This window comes from Nanorana parkeri, unplaced genomic scaffold (assembly GCF_000935625.1).
Source record: "Nanorana parkeri isolate BGI_ZX_2015 unplaced genomic scaffold, ASM93562v1 scaffold361, whole genome shotgun sequence".
NCBI classification, from domain to species: Eukaryota; Metazoa; Chordata; class Amphibia; order Anura; family Dicroglossidae; genus Nanorana; species Nanorana parkeri.
Window position 1 is genome coordinate 31,147 of NW_017306629.1, and position 13,671 is coordinate 44,817.

The window sequence follows — 13,671 nt, forward strand, 5'->3', positions numbered from 1 at the left end:
CAAGAAACTGTAAAGCATTTCATTTTTTTTAAAATATATTAAATATATAGCCATTATAAACATGTAAGTCATTTTGAAAAAATGCCACATTGCCTCAGTTGTTTAGATTGGCATTTGATGTAAGATAACAGTTTTTTTGCTAATGTTTCATTCAGAGAACATTACCAACAGTCAAATTATTTTAATAGGAACACAGAGCATATATTCATTTCTAGCCAAATGTTACATTTGTTGAGGACAACATAAATTCTTACATATGCCCGAGATGGTGAGGTTGGTGAATAGATTTCTGAAGCAATATTATATAAACAGATTGAAAGTCTTATTGACAAACCTCTTGGAAGGGCTGAAATAGAGGGAAAACAGAAAATGTCTACAGGCCATAATTACTTTTTCAGTTGAGAGCTAGCATTTATAGGCTCAATGACCTTCATTGATAGAAGCACAACACTGGCAATGCAGCAGTACATGGTCATAGTATGGTCATAGCACACATAAATTATTGTGCAAAAGGGGAATTACAGGAACCTAGAATCCACACATCAGGTCTACAACTTTTTTTAAATTTTATCAGCGTCAGGCCAACATTTTTTGTTGGTGTTTCCCACAAAGTATGCATTTACAATACAGTGGTACTAATGTAACACAGATCCAGCTCAGCTTGCCAACTGTCCACTGTGCATAAAACACCCAAAATGTGCCTTTAATTTGCCCACTTTTAATTTTCACTTATTCACTTATAAACATTTGAGAAATCTATTTAACCAAATAAAAAATAGAATAACTGTCTCCTGTGTAAACAGAGCAATAAAAAATATAATCATTTTCATCTGTATTAAATAATCTCAACTACAGACTCTTTTGTGATAATTTAAAACAAGAGGCTAGCATGAACCAATTTTTTCAACTGATTTCTGATGGCCATTAGTCAGTGCTCTTGTAGTGTATCTGAATTTTTTAACACTTCTATTATTTTTCTGTTTATTTCCATTATGTTTACTAATTTCAAAGGTATCATATCCTTTCCTTTTTTTAAAAAGATTACATGGCTATTTATATAATGTAGTGTACTCAATCCCCTATGTGCTTAAAAGCAATGCTGTTTGCATTTTTAAAATGACGGTATCTCATATATGCCTAGAATACAGTAGGTCGATTTACTAGAAATAGAAACTGTTCAATTATTTTACAGTATTTTACAGACTAAGTCAAAGCTGTGTTTACTTTAAAAACCGAATCATATGCAACTGAAATAAAAAATAGGGGATTTTTGTTTGCATATGATTGGACAAATTGATTGATCAAAATTATCCTTATTCCCGAAGGTAAATAAACAGTCTCTGCTCCATTACTAAATCAGTCCTATTAACTGCAAAATGTGCAAATAATTTACACAATGGTGGTCATACATGTATTAATCGATCTGGGTACAGGCAATCATAAACAAGCGATTCATCATCCAATAAAATATCAAACGATGCAACACATGGGGGGTGATTTACTAACCTAAACACACGCACGCACCAGGTGCGTGTGATTTTTACACAGCAAAGCGTATTTATCAACCAAAAAGTCTCTATAAGCATGTTTCCACTAATGCCATATATGGAAAAATCATGCACATGATGCATATATAATGCTGCTTCACAGTTTAGACAAAAATGGTTAGCTCATGCATTTACATTCCTGCATTCATCAACACAAGCAACACAATGTAGAGCTAATTTACACAACATCACCTTGCAATTCAGGGCAGGGCTTTGCACAACACACCTGCTGGGTGTGTACACACTGCAAAGGTGTTTAGATTCCACCCATAGATCATGCTGGGAGGGAACACACTACAGAGGTGTATACATGTTCGTGGTGTGTTTATAAGGTTAGTAAATCAACCCCATGGTATTGTTTTCGCACTCTGCGAACATCTGAAAATATTAATCATAAAACCAATTTATGAGTCATAAATCTAAATGATCTATTAAAAATTAATTGATCTATATTAGGACAGACACACACGCATTTATTTGTTCACTTGATCGCAAGCAATTGCCAGGATTCCAACATGGCTGATCGACTTGGCAGATTAGGATTTGAATGAATGTTAAAAATGGTAAAAGGGTGAACCTAAATAATAGTCTTTCAGGTTGGTTTATATACTTACTTGAACCCATGCAGCAAAACTTCCCCCCCCCCAAAAAATTATTTTGTTTATGAATTGCTTAATGTTCCACTGACCTATATATAAAAACAGTAGTACAAATAAACTTTTCATTTTAAAAACTTAAACATAGGTTTTCTGGGAATACGTTTAAGCTTTTATCTGTATTTTGATTGGAAGTGTGTCCATTTTTGGCACATTATTTATATTACACATACGCATGCTTTTACATGGTTTTCCAAGTCAAAAAGTTGTATATTTTAGCAACAACAAAATTGCCTGGTAGACAAACTGCATGAGTTTTGTAAATGATCAACATTACAAAGAAAGAAGCTGAAAGGAGCATATAAATTTCAGGATGGACAATTTATTCTGTGACAATGTGGAACATTGTGCTATAGGAATGCACCGATACCGGTTTTTCGGTATCGAGTATGAGTATTGATACTTTGCTTTCGGTACTCATCGATATCGAGTACTGATACCGGTGCTTCTGCTGACATGGAGGCGGCTTGATTGTGCTTGGCCGGGAAACTGGCTTCCCAGCCAATCAGCATCGAGCTGGCTTCTCGGCCAATCAGGAAGCTAGGTGGCAAGTGATGGCCTGCCTCCCAGCTTCCTGATACTAGTATCGGTATCAGTGCATCCCTAGGAAGTTACAGACTAAGTGACCTTAATATAGAACTCAAACCAAAACTTTAGGGTACGTTTTTCACTGCTGTAATTCTCTCATTGGAAACACACAATTTGTCTGAGGGGAAAGTCAGAGTCAGTTTTTTATTGCTGTCTGTGTCCTCCGTGTGGAGATTTCCTTTGCTTTTTGTTCCAGTAATGGTCACTGAGACAGGAAGTAAAGGGACATCACCTCAACAGGGTACCAGGCAACAGTAAAACCTGACAAAAGTTCTATTCCTTCTCCACTCCACAACTGAAAAATACACTGGATATCCACATTGCTTGTATTCATATAAATGTAGACTTACTCTTCACATAGCAATCCTTCTACAGTTGGATTGCTGTTTAGATTTGTCTAGTTTATTATAAATAAAAAGTGAAGTAGGCTATAATATACAAGAACAAAAACATAAAAAACAGCACATTGAGGCACAAAACTATACACACAAGAACATGAGAGAAAAAAGAAAACAAGCAAATCAATAGTGATACTGCAAATTGATATTATGGATGGAGCTAATAGCTGTATGATGTCTGTATGGTTACCTTTAACCTACATAGTATTTTTGAACATATTGACTAGTATAAACATCAAATCAGCTTAGAAGAGAATGGAATGGATCTGGATCCTGGAGTAACTGACATTAACATGGGGTGCAATTTAATAATATCATTACTGTGATCCTTAATGTCATTATTTTTATCCAAATCAGAGGCATAGGGCTCTGTGTTTAAAGGAACAAATTTGCAGCTCTTTAAACATAAGAACAGCACTTCACTACTGAGAATACATGGTACTTTAGTGGCATTAGTGGAATAAATTACCTATATAATATTGTTCTCATTAAAATAAGCATCTTGTAGTGACCGCAAAATGGAATAATCTGATGATTGACTAAAGCAACAGAGACTGTTCTTCGTTCCAACACTTTCAAAATGTAGGCCCCCCTGTGCTTAGAAAACATTCTAATTGCAATACTACGACATGTCCAACTCAACTTATTATTAAATATAATGATCTATGCATGATAAGAATGTATCTACACACTATGAAAAATGTTTCAACAATTCCTTTTTATTTATTTTTTATTTTATTTTGTAAGCATGAAAGCAAAAAATGAAAAGTGCCAAATGACAAACAAAATCAATAATACATTATATGTACATTGTCATATGTCATTAATAAACATCAGTTTATTAGGTGATGAATGTCATCCGGACGTGAAACACAAACAATTATCACAGTATACATGCTTAACCTTACATTGGTGCACAAAACACACTAATAAAATTCAAAAAAGAATAAACCAAAACAAAATAGACAATTGAATCCATTGTTTAAATCTTGTACACCCAAAAAATAAAAACACATGTGCACTGAGATATGTTTAAAAAAAAAAGAAAAAAATTAAATGCTGATTTGGGTACTCCAAATAAGGAGATTCAAACTGACATGTTCACCAGTCCCAAGAGGCAACTTACTGTGATTGATGTAGCTAAATTAAGCATGCAGTATGAAAGTGGCAGTGTTTCCCAGATATCATTGCGAAAATTGCAAGCACAAATGTGAAAATGAAAGCAAAAGTGAATGAAAAAAGTAATAAATATAGATTCCTATTGTAATCACTAGCTACCTAAAAATATCAAACTATATAAATATTTTCTTTGCACTCTCCAAAGCAGTACATTCATAAAACATACTTTACCAGGAAACTTATTTGATCACATATTACACTGATAGATTTATTTATGTCTCACCCCTACATAAGAAAGGGACTCTCAGACTTCTATGGAACTGATTTACCGAAGGTTTGTCAGGCAAGCAAATATGATTGAATGTCAGACAGCCAATCAAATTAAGGGGGGCTTTTTTTTTTACTATTTAAAAAGATTGGTGTGAAGTAAAACAAAATCTGCTGTAACCTAACCATTAGTAAATCATCCCTAGTTTACTGGTAGTAGGTAAAAAAAAAAATCTGTATTTTGAGTATCTTATTTTTTCTATATTTAATTGTACCATAATTAAGAGACAAAAAAAGTGTCACTGCTAAAAGAATAAGATCCCTAATAGATACTACAACAGAAGTAGTGGCTGTTCACAAAGAAAGGTTAACTTAGCATAGTGACTAAGATGACTTTTACTATGAATATCCAAACAAATGAAAGCAAGAACAGCATTTTTGCTTGCACATGATTGGATGAATGAACACAGCTTCACTTGAACAGTTACTGTGCAGTCACTTTAGTAAATCAACCCCAAATATTGTTAATAAATGATCGAAGACTGAATGCTAGAATAAAAGGAGTTACGTCAAATAAAAATTGGACGTCACAGAGCATTTAGGTTGTACCTTTATACATATAGTGTTAACATTAAAAACAATATGTATTTATATATGTTATACATTGTAACCATATATAATTATTTTCCTAGGTGCCATTACAGGGAGATTTGTAATGGTATTAGCTAGGGATGTCCCGATACCCGCTTCCTGATTGGCCGGCCAGACGGCTCCGGCTGGGTACCGGAGGAAGGCCGCGTTCTGGCTGCAGAGGCCCCGGGGGTGACAGGCTGGACAAGGTAAGAGGGGACAGACTTTGTTGTTGATCATGAAGCTGGGTGGCGAGTCTTTACACACTGCCCGGCTTCCCGGGTTAATCAGGAAGCCAGGTGGTGAGTCATTACACGCCACCTGGCTTCCTGAATGGGACTTCCTTCTAGTATAATTTTTTTTGTATGAAACAGGCAATGAATGTTTTTTTGCCCATTTCCTTCTACAATATGATAATACAGCAATCTGATATGTTTATTTTCTGATAATTTGGATTATTTCATAAGCCAATGTAAAACCACAAAAGCTGCAATGGATAAGCAGAAACATGAAAGCAATATCGTCCTTTTCCATTGCTAATGACGTACTGATAATTGCTAAGCATACAGGCAAACGTATAAAGCTGATAAAAATATAAAAAATAGCTTGATTTTGTATAACCATTTTGTATAACCCGAATTCCCTGCAAATGCACAGTGGTAATCTATGCCAGACTATAATTAAAATACAAAACAAAATCCATTCTGTTGTAACGCTTTACACATTGTGTGTAAAACACTGCCACAGTTGGAATTTTTTAAAACTGGAAGTTAATAGTCACGTTTTCATTCCTAAAATTATGCACGAAGAATGCGGCAACACCATCCAGTTGCGTTCACATGTGGTGTTACTGTAGAATGTACATATAGAATACTGATGTGTCAATAGCATGCTGATATGCATTGACTTTTACAAAATGCTAGGTAAATATTTGAGTGAAAAAAGTAAAGACACATTACCTAAAGTTTTAACAAAGAAGTCAATTAATCATGGTTTGCAATCATCCAAAAGCTGGTTTCAGACTCCTTGGGGCAAAAAACTCCCAAAAAAACAGTTATACAATTTGAATACATTTTTTTTTTCCTTAAGGTTAAGCTGTGGTGAGAGCATGCCATTACTAACCTTTTGTGTCTTCAATACCTTCACTGACATGGAACAAGTAGGAGGCTACTGAATCCAACAGATTAGCATGTCAGTCAGTTAACTTGCATTTTTAGAAGTAGAGGTCAGCAATGACAGCACCAATTGTCTTTATAGGTTTAAAGCCCACTTCCATCTCCCATTTACAAAAAAAAAACCCATATGCCAGCAATGTACACCAAGTGCACATGAAGCAGGCATGTACAGTTGCTGTATATGAACACATTCAGCTCCTTTTGAAAAAGGTGCCTCTGTGTTTGCAAGCAATCTGTGTAAAATAACACACTCTCTCTATGCTCAGGGGGTCAGCGTTAGCCTGAGTTTCATGTGGAGATTTTCAATTTGTAGGCCTACTAAAAATATCATAAAAACATTATGAAAGCCATCAATGTGAGTTATGAAAATGTACACACATCACTGGACCTCTACATTAATACAACAAATGCTAATCACTTACAAAGGTGGAAATGGGCTTTAAGGACTCCAATTATTAAATTGGTAATAAATACTAACAGTATTATTCACACAAGGGTGAAGAGTTTGGAGAAGGCAGGAGAAGTGAACAATCTAGGCCAAAGTAGCTGATTTGAAAAAATCCTCCAATTCAGCTCAGTTTCCAGTTCAGCTATTTTGGCCTACAGTGTTCACTTCTCCTGCCTTCTCCAAAACTCTTCACCCTTTTGTGAATAACCCTGTAAGTCTCAGCTGTAAAAAATTCCATTAGGCTCTTTCGGTGCATTATTTCCATACCAAAAAACCCCCCAAAACCTTTGTCTTCTTTATCAGCCATGGACGGTGCATAGAATACCATAAGATGCCAGCACAACTATCAATGTGATGATAGCACTGTACTACAGAAAACAAATGAAATATCGGTCCACATGAACACTTCTATAACTGCTCTGGTGAGTAGCAGGCTTTTGCATTAAAGTGAACAGTCACAAGTGAGGCAAATTCACAGTTAGCACAGACTAAGACACTGAAGTATTTCTAATTATGCAACTGCACTTTTTATTTACTTTCTTGTTTGTCCTAACATATGTTTATTAGAGTTTTGTAGAATAGGGTAATAATCATTGTCAAAGTAGTTAGATGGTGGCCTGGCCCAAGAGAATAAGAAACCATTCCTGCTCAGTATACTTTAGGGTTGCCACCTTTTCTTCAAGCTAAACCCGAACACTGTAGCGCCTTGCGGCAATTTTTTGGTAAAGTTCACTATGCATGTATTTTGTGATTAAATAGCATTACATGCCGCCCAGCTTCCTGATTGGAAAGAAAGCTAGCTCCAGTGGCGTCACTAGGGGGGTGTGGAAGGAGCGGATCGCACCAGCAGGCCCGGCGCTAGCGCAAGGCAAGTCAGGCGAACGGACAGGTGGCAACCCTAGTATACTTACTAAACCATAGTGCAGCAGTTTAACCCAGCTGAATGTTTCTCTAGCCACGGAGATGTATAAAGCAACAGCAAAGACGCTTTGTAATGTGACTGTATTGATGGTAACATAAAAGCTTTTTGTTTGGTTCCACATGCTTACAATACAAACAACAGGAGATGCATTGCAAGGTGCAAGCATTCAAGAGTCTGTAGTTCTGTTGTCTCATCCCGGGCCCTGTGACTTAATGACTACTTCACTGCAGGATGCATTGTTTTGGGTTGCTGCACTTGGCACACAACTGCTCTTTGCTCGCTCTTAGATAAATGTTAATCTATAATGAATGCATTTACAATCACTAAAAATATGTGACCAAACTGGCAACTTAAATCTAAAATTCAGTTTAGTAAGAGTAGTTATGGTCTAATTCATGTGTCTGATCCCCTAAATTCTAAATGAAAAGCCTTATATATGTGTTAAAAAAAATAATTGGCAGAACTTAAAGTCCAATTGCTGGCAAAATATTATCTGTTGTATTATACTGTATATATATATGGGGAGATTGCCCTTCATTGGCTGTCTCTCATGTTTAAGTCAGGAAGTGAAAGGAAATCTCCCTAATATAGAAAGAAACATCAATAAAAACCTTAGACTATCTAACCCTTATACAGTATGCTTCTTAAAAAAAGTTTTTATTGCTGTCCTTTCCCTTTTGGGAGAGATTACCCTCACCTCCTGCGCCAAGTGACACAACATGAGGTGAAGTAGAACATTTCCAAAGTAAATACAAAAAAGCTGGACAGAGGTTTTAACCTTTTCCCTATTGCCCAAAGCAAACAAAATAAAAAAATACATTGGCTTTATATAATGCATAGTAATTGTAAATAAGGAAAAAAATGTGCACAGAGCAATGTTTTCCAAGTCTGGTTGTGCAACATAGATTATGTTATCATTTGATATTATTGTACCAAATTATAGGAGGGACTTATCTCTTTTACATGAACTGCTTTTGATCTGTTTAAAACAAAAGCATACATTCTCTGCCGTTGCAGTTTTATTCCAAAGTAACAGGAAGAACAATTTTATAATGTTGGAAATATTACATCATGAATTACAGAAAATAAATATATTTAAGGAACTAAGGCCTCTCCTTTGCAGGTGATAAAAATAATCTATATGAATTAAGAATGACGAGGCCTAAGCAGGGGCAAATCATGGCTTCAGTCTTATTAGTTTTCTGTACAAATGCTTTAAAGATCCAGTTTAAATAAAAGGCAATGGCACTGCTCTTAGAAAATTGTTACAAACCTCTCTAATAATGAATATTGATATGCCTAATAAATAAGATGCTAGTAACTCTCCATATGCCTCTTCTATGTTTACTGCAGAAATTAAAAATTCAAATAAATAATTTCTTAAATAATTAACCCCTAGGCACATTTTTGGTATTTAGTTATCAGCAACTGACCCATATTTACACTTTTGCTAGCTTCCAACAGGCAATACAAAAGAGAATCTTCAATATCCGTCATTGATTTTATACTCTTATTCCTTCGTACAGACCTGTGCTGAATTTATAGAGGTTGTCTATATCAACCCAATATTAAAAAAAACAACTAAATATTAAAGAAAAAAAAATTAATAACAATAAAAACACACCCATGTCTTTCACAATCGGTCAACATTAGTTAAAGGGTTATCACTAGACTAATGCATACACAAATACTTTTCATCCATGCACAACAGTACACATAGCACAGAACATTCCGAAACATGACAATGGTTATGGGTGGGAAATGCCCAGGAGACTCCTGCACAGATTATTCTGGAGTTGGCCTAAATTAGAGCAAAGACATACATTTTGGCTTTACCAGAATAGGACTTCTTGTACCATACAGTGAAAATGTTATGTAGGCAAAGCACAAATGGGAGAGAGTAGTTTGGTGATTTAGGATGGTGAGGAACACATGCTAACTACAATGCAAACAATTAGTTGGAGGGGAGAAGGCTTTTTTTTGGCTGCTTTCAGTTAACTATTTCTTGTCCACACATTAAACTAAAAGGACATGGCAGGATAAATTACCCCGGACACAAGTGGAATAGTATGTTTAATTCTGAACCCCATACATGTCTCATTGACAACCTACTTGGACCATTTTGCCAGCTGGGTCACTCTAGTTTTGGACATCAGATGGTGCATTTGCTTTTCTTCCAGGCACTCAACCCTCTCCCTCACAACAGCAACAACAACAAAAATAATAGTTACTAGTAATTCCGGCATCTATACATTTTAACAAAAAAGGCCCAAGTAGCATTCAGATTAGTCATTTCAAAAATAAAAGTAGTCAAACATTTATAGTACATGTTTTAGGTACATTTGCAAAGATGTCCCTGCATCCATGCCTGGTTCAACATGATGCCCCTGTGGGTAAGAAACCTTTAGATTCTTGCTTCTACGCAATAAAAGGAATGCTCCTACTGTTGCATTCTATCAGCAGGTAAGTGGAAATGGCAATGTCTTTGATTTCCTCTGTTCATTCTACATATATTTATATATTTACTATATCAAAGTGTTTGTTTAGAAGCCTGGTATGTGGCAGTAGGCTTCCAGAGATGAGAAGAAAATATACAAGAACCACAGGAGGGCAAAGAGGGCTGTTGTGAGAAGCTTAGCAGTCCGTGGCCCACCTAGCTCACCACCAATTTCAGGTCGTCTTCTGTAAAGCAGGACACCAATGCTTACGAATGCAAATATGGTGAAAAGGGTGACAGAGAAAGCCAGAGTGCCAGGTTGAACTCTAAACTCATCTCCGTTGGCTGCATGGTAAATTGCAGCAATGGACCAGGCGACGCCAATTCCCAGGAACACATTCACGGCGTTGCTACCAGTGACGTTACCTATGGAGGCATCAGCATATTGGTCCTGGATAGCTGCCACTTTGCTTGCAAAAGTATCTGTGGAAAAACAAAAGAGTTTATTAAGTAATATGTGTGCTTCACATAAAACACAAGGGTTTGATTTGTTTATCTCATTAGTAGCCACTCACGTTCTCTTTCAAGGGCAACATAAACATTACATAATATAACACAGTTATATACTTCTATCTATAGGACACTATGTTCTTTATTATAAAACATATCGGGGTTGATTTACTAACCATATAAACACGCCACGAGCAAGTATACACCTCTGTAGTGTGTTCCCTCCCAGCATGATCTATTGGTGAAATCTAGACACCTTTGTAGTGTGTACACACCCAGCAGGTGTGTTGTGCAAAGTCCTGCATGAATTGCAATGTGATGTTGTGTAAATTAGCTCTGTGTTGCTTGCGTTGATGAATGCAGGAATGTAAATGCATGAGCTAACCATTTTTGTCTAAACTGTGAAGCAGCATTATATATGCATCATGTGCATGATTTTTCCATATATGGCATTAGTGGAAATATGCTTTTAGAGACTTGCATGCCGCTATTAGAGCGGCGTGTAGCCTATGGCGCATGCTACATGACGCGCACGTACGTAAATACATAAAAACGCGCCATAACGGCGTGAAAATGTGACACGTTGCTCGTGTTTGGTTGATAAATAAGTTTTGCTGTGTAAAAATGCACACGCACCTGGTGCGTGCGTGTGTTTAGGTTAGTAAATCACCCCCATCATGTCTTTCTTTAGCACCTGTCAGCTTGTATGCCCAAGACTGTTGCTCTCATAAGACAAGGTTAGAATTTTTTTTTATGAGGCACCATCCAAAGACAGCGTGATAAATGTTTCTTCCTATGTAGCCTTTAAGGATTAAACACGAGCAGGTTGTCTGTATTTCAGCTTTAATAATACATATACAGTGTTGGAATAGATATAGCTACCTATAGATTTGTAATTCCGCTCAAACTTGTTTTCTAGATGCTATTGATAAACATTTATTAATTTTCTACTGTGTACAGATTAACAATTGTTTTAAAATATATATATATATATATATTAGCCTAGCATTCAGTTTGAAGTTACCGCCTACTCCATTACAGGAGCTGCATGACCACCCTGCTTCTCCACTTTGTACAGTGCCAGGACAGGCCATAATATGAAGTTTAGCAGAGCATATCCCAGATGTGGATAGATAAGTGAGTAAAGTGACTCCAGGAAGAGTTTTGTGTATGCCTATAAATACACAAATATAAACTTTACAGAATATTGTAAAATATTATGTCACCCATTTCAATTGTCCTGGCTTCCTTAGTATATTCCTTGACAGTATCACCCAAGTGAGTAGGATATGGACCAAAACATATGAACCAAAATACTGCATATCAATATTTGGAATCTGATATTATATTTAGCTCATCTTAGCTGGTCTGTTACAAAAGCCAGTTGCTTACAGAGTTCAATAGCTCAAGCTAAAATGTATACACACATTGCAATAAGTTAGATCAGTGACTTCCGCCCTCAACCCCCCTTCAGATTATGCTAAGAATTTTTTTTATTAGAGATAGCGCGTGCTGTGCTGTCTTTAGAAAACCCATAATGCTCTGTGAATCCTGTCTCACTACCCAGATAGCAAGGATAACTTGTCACAAACATGTGGCAGGGTTAAATTGTAATTCTTGTTAACATGCTGCACACATTCCTGGCAAGTTGTAGACTTGCAGCACAAGTTCTAGTTGACACTTTTTGAATTTGTAGTGAATTTGCTTGGCAAGTCTACAGCAAGAGTCTTGTAGGTCTTAGCAAGAGCTCTGCAAGTATACAGCACTTTTGCAAAGCACGTTGATCTGGAGACTTGCAATGCAGACTTGCTGTAATTGTGCAACAAAATTGGGGACCTTGGTAAGTCTACAATACTTTAGCAAGTCATTTTCAAACTTGCAGCTCAATTGCTTGCTATCTGGGTAGTGTGTCATTTATTAAAAACATTGAAAAAGATAAAAGAAAAGAAATCTAAACTAAAACTAAACTTCTCTTTAAGCATTTTATGGCACTAATTACACCCTTTTACATAACATAAATGTGCATTTTAGTCTGATGGGCTCATCTGCTGTTTTGCCTGAATTAATACACTTGCGTCCACTGCATTTTCCAGTTATCTGCTCTAAACTGCGTCCAATATTAAAAATGTTTACTATAAAACAGCCGTCTACCAATATTCCTATTTTGTAACACCAGGGTAAAAGAGGACAAATTACAGTGAAACTATAATGATTATCGTAGTCTTACAGTTTGTTTTAACATTTTCAGACGTTGTTTAGGAACAAATTAACAAAATCCTTTTCATTAGAAATAGTTTATCTTTAATTATATTAATGGTCTTTAGAAATCCCACAACACTTTCAGAATACACAGGTTTCCATCGGTCTCTGCCCCTGAAGGATCCTATAGTCTAAAGTCCTTGTCTCATTCACACACACATATATACACTATTGTCAATTTAGGTAGAAGCCAAACCCCCTACCAGCCACCAATTTTTCAGGCACCTAGAACATCCTTTAGTAAATAATTCAAGCTGGATATACACAGTTGGAATTTCCTGCATTTTTCCGAAAAAACTTTATATGGAAAAACTGATTTGAAATTTCATTTGATTCCAACATTTGATTTTAGAATGAATTAGAATTTCATTTCTTTGAGAACATTTTTCCATCCTGCTCTTTTTTTTTGCCACTTGAATGAATGTCCAAAAAACGACCATTCAAATGCAATTTTTGCTTACCCAGCTTCAGAGTTAGGGATTAGTGTTAGTATTAAAGTTAGGTAAAAGGTTACATTTAAGGGTGCAGGTTTAAGTGTTGAAGGAGATCACTTTTGCAACCGAATTGGGATAACACCTATTTTATATTTGTTGCATATTCCCAATCACATAACAGAAATAAAAAAAATTCTAAAAATTGCTGCATACAATTACTTTTTCTTTGTTACTTGTTCTCTGAACTAGATATCTTAGTCGTTTTTTAAATGCTAAATACC

At 35.9% G+C, this 13,671-nt stretch overlaps 1 protein-coding gene across 2 annotated transcripts in view; it reads right to left on the reverse strand.

Annotated features, from left to right (window-relative positions):
- Positions 1 to 9,337: 9,337 nt before the first annotated feature.
- Positions 9,338 to 13,671, reverse strand: part of SLC8A1 (solute carrier family 8 member A1) — a 315,793-nt gene continuing 311,459 nt past the window's right edge. For both annotated transcript variants that reach the window (XM_018558827.1, XM_018558826.1), the window contains one exon: positions 9,338 to 10,670. In XM_018558827.1, coding sequence (XP_018414329.1) covers positions 10,294 to 10,670 — 377 coding nt within the window. In that variant the 3' untranslated portion in view covers positions 9,338 to 10,293. The remainder of the gene's footprint in view (positions 10,671 to 13,671) is intronic.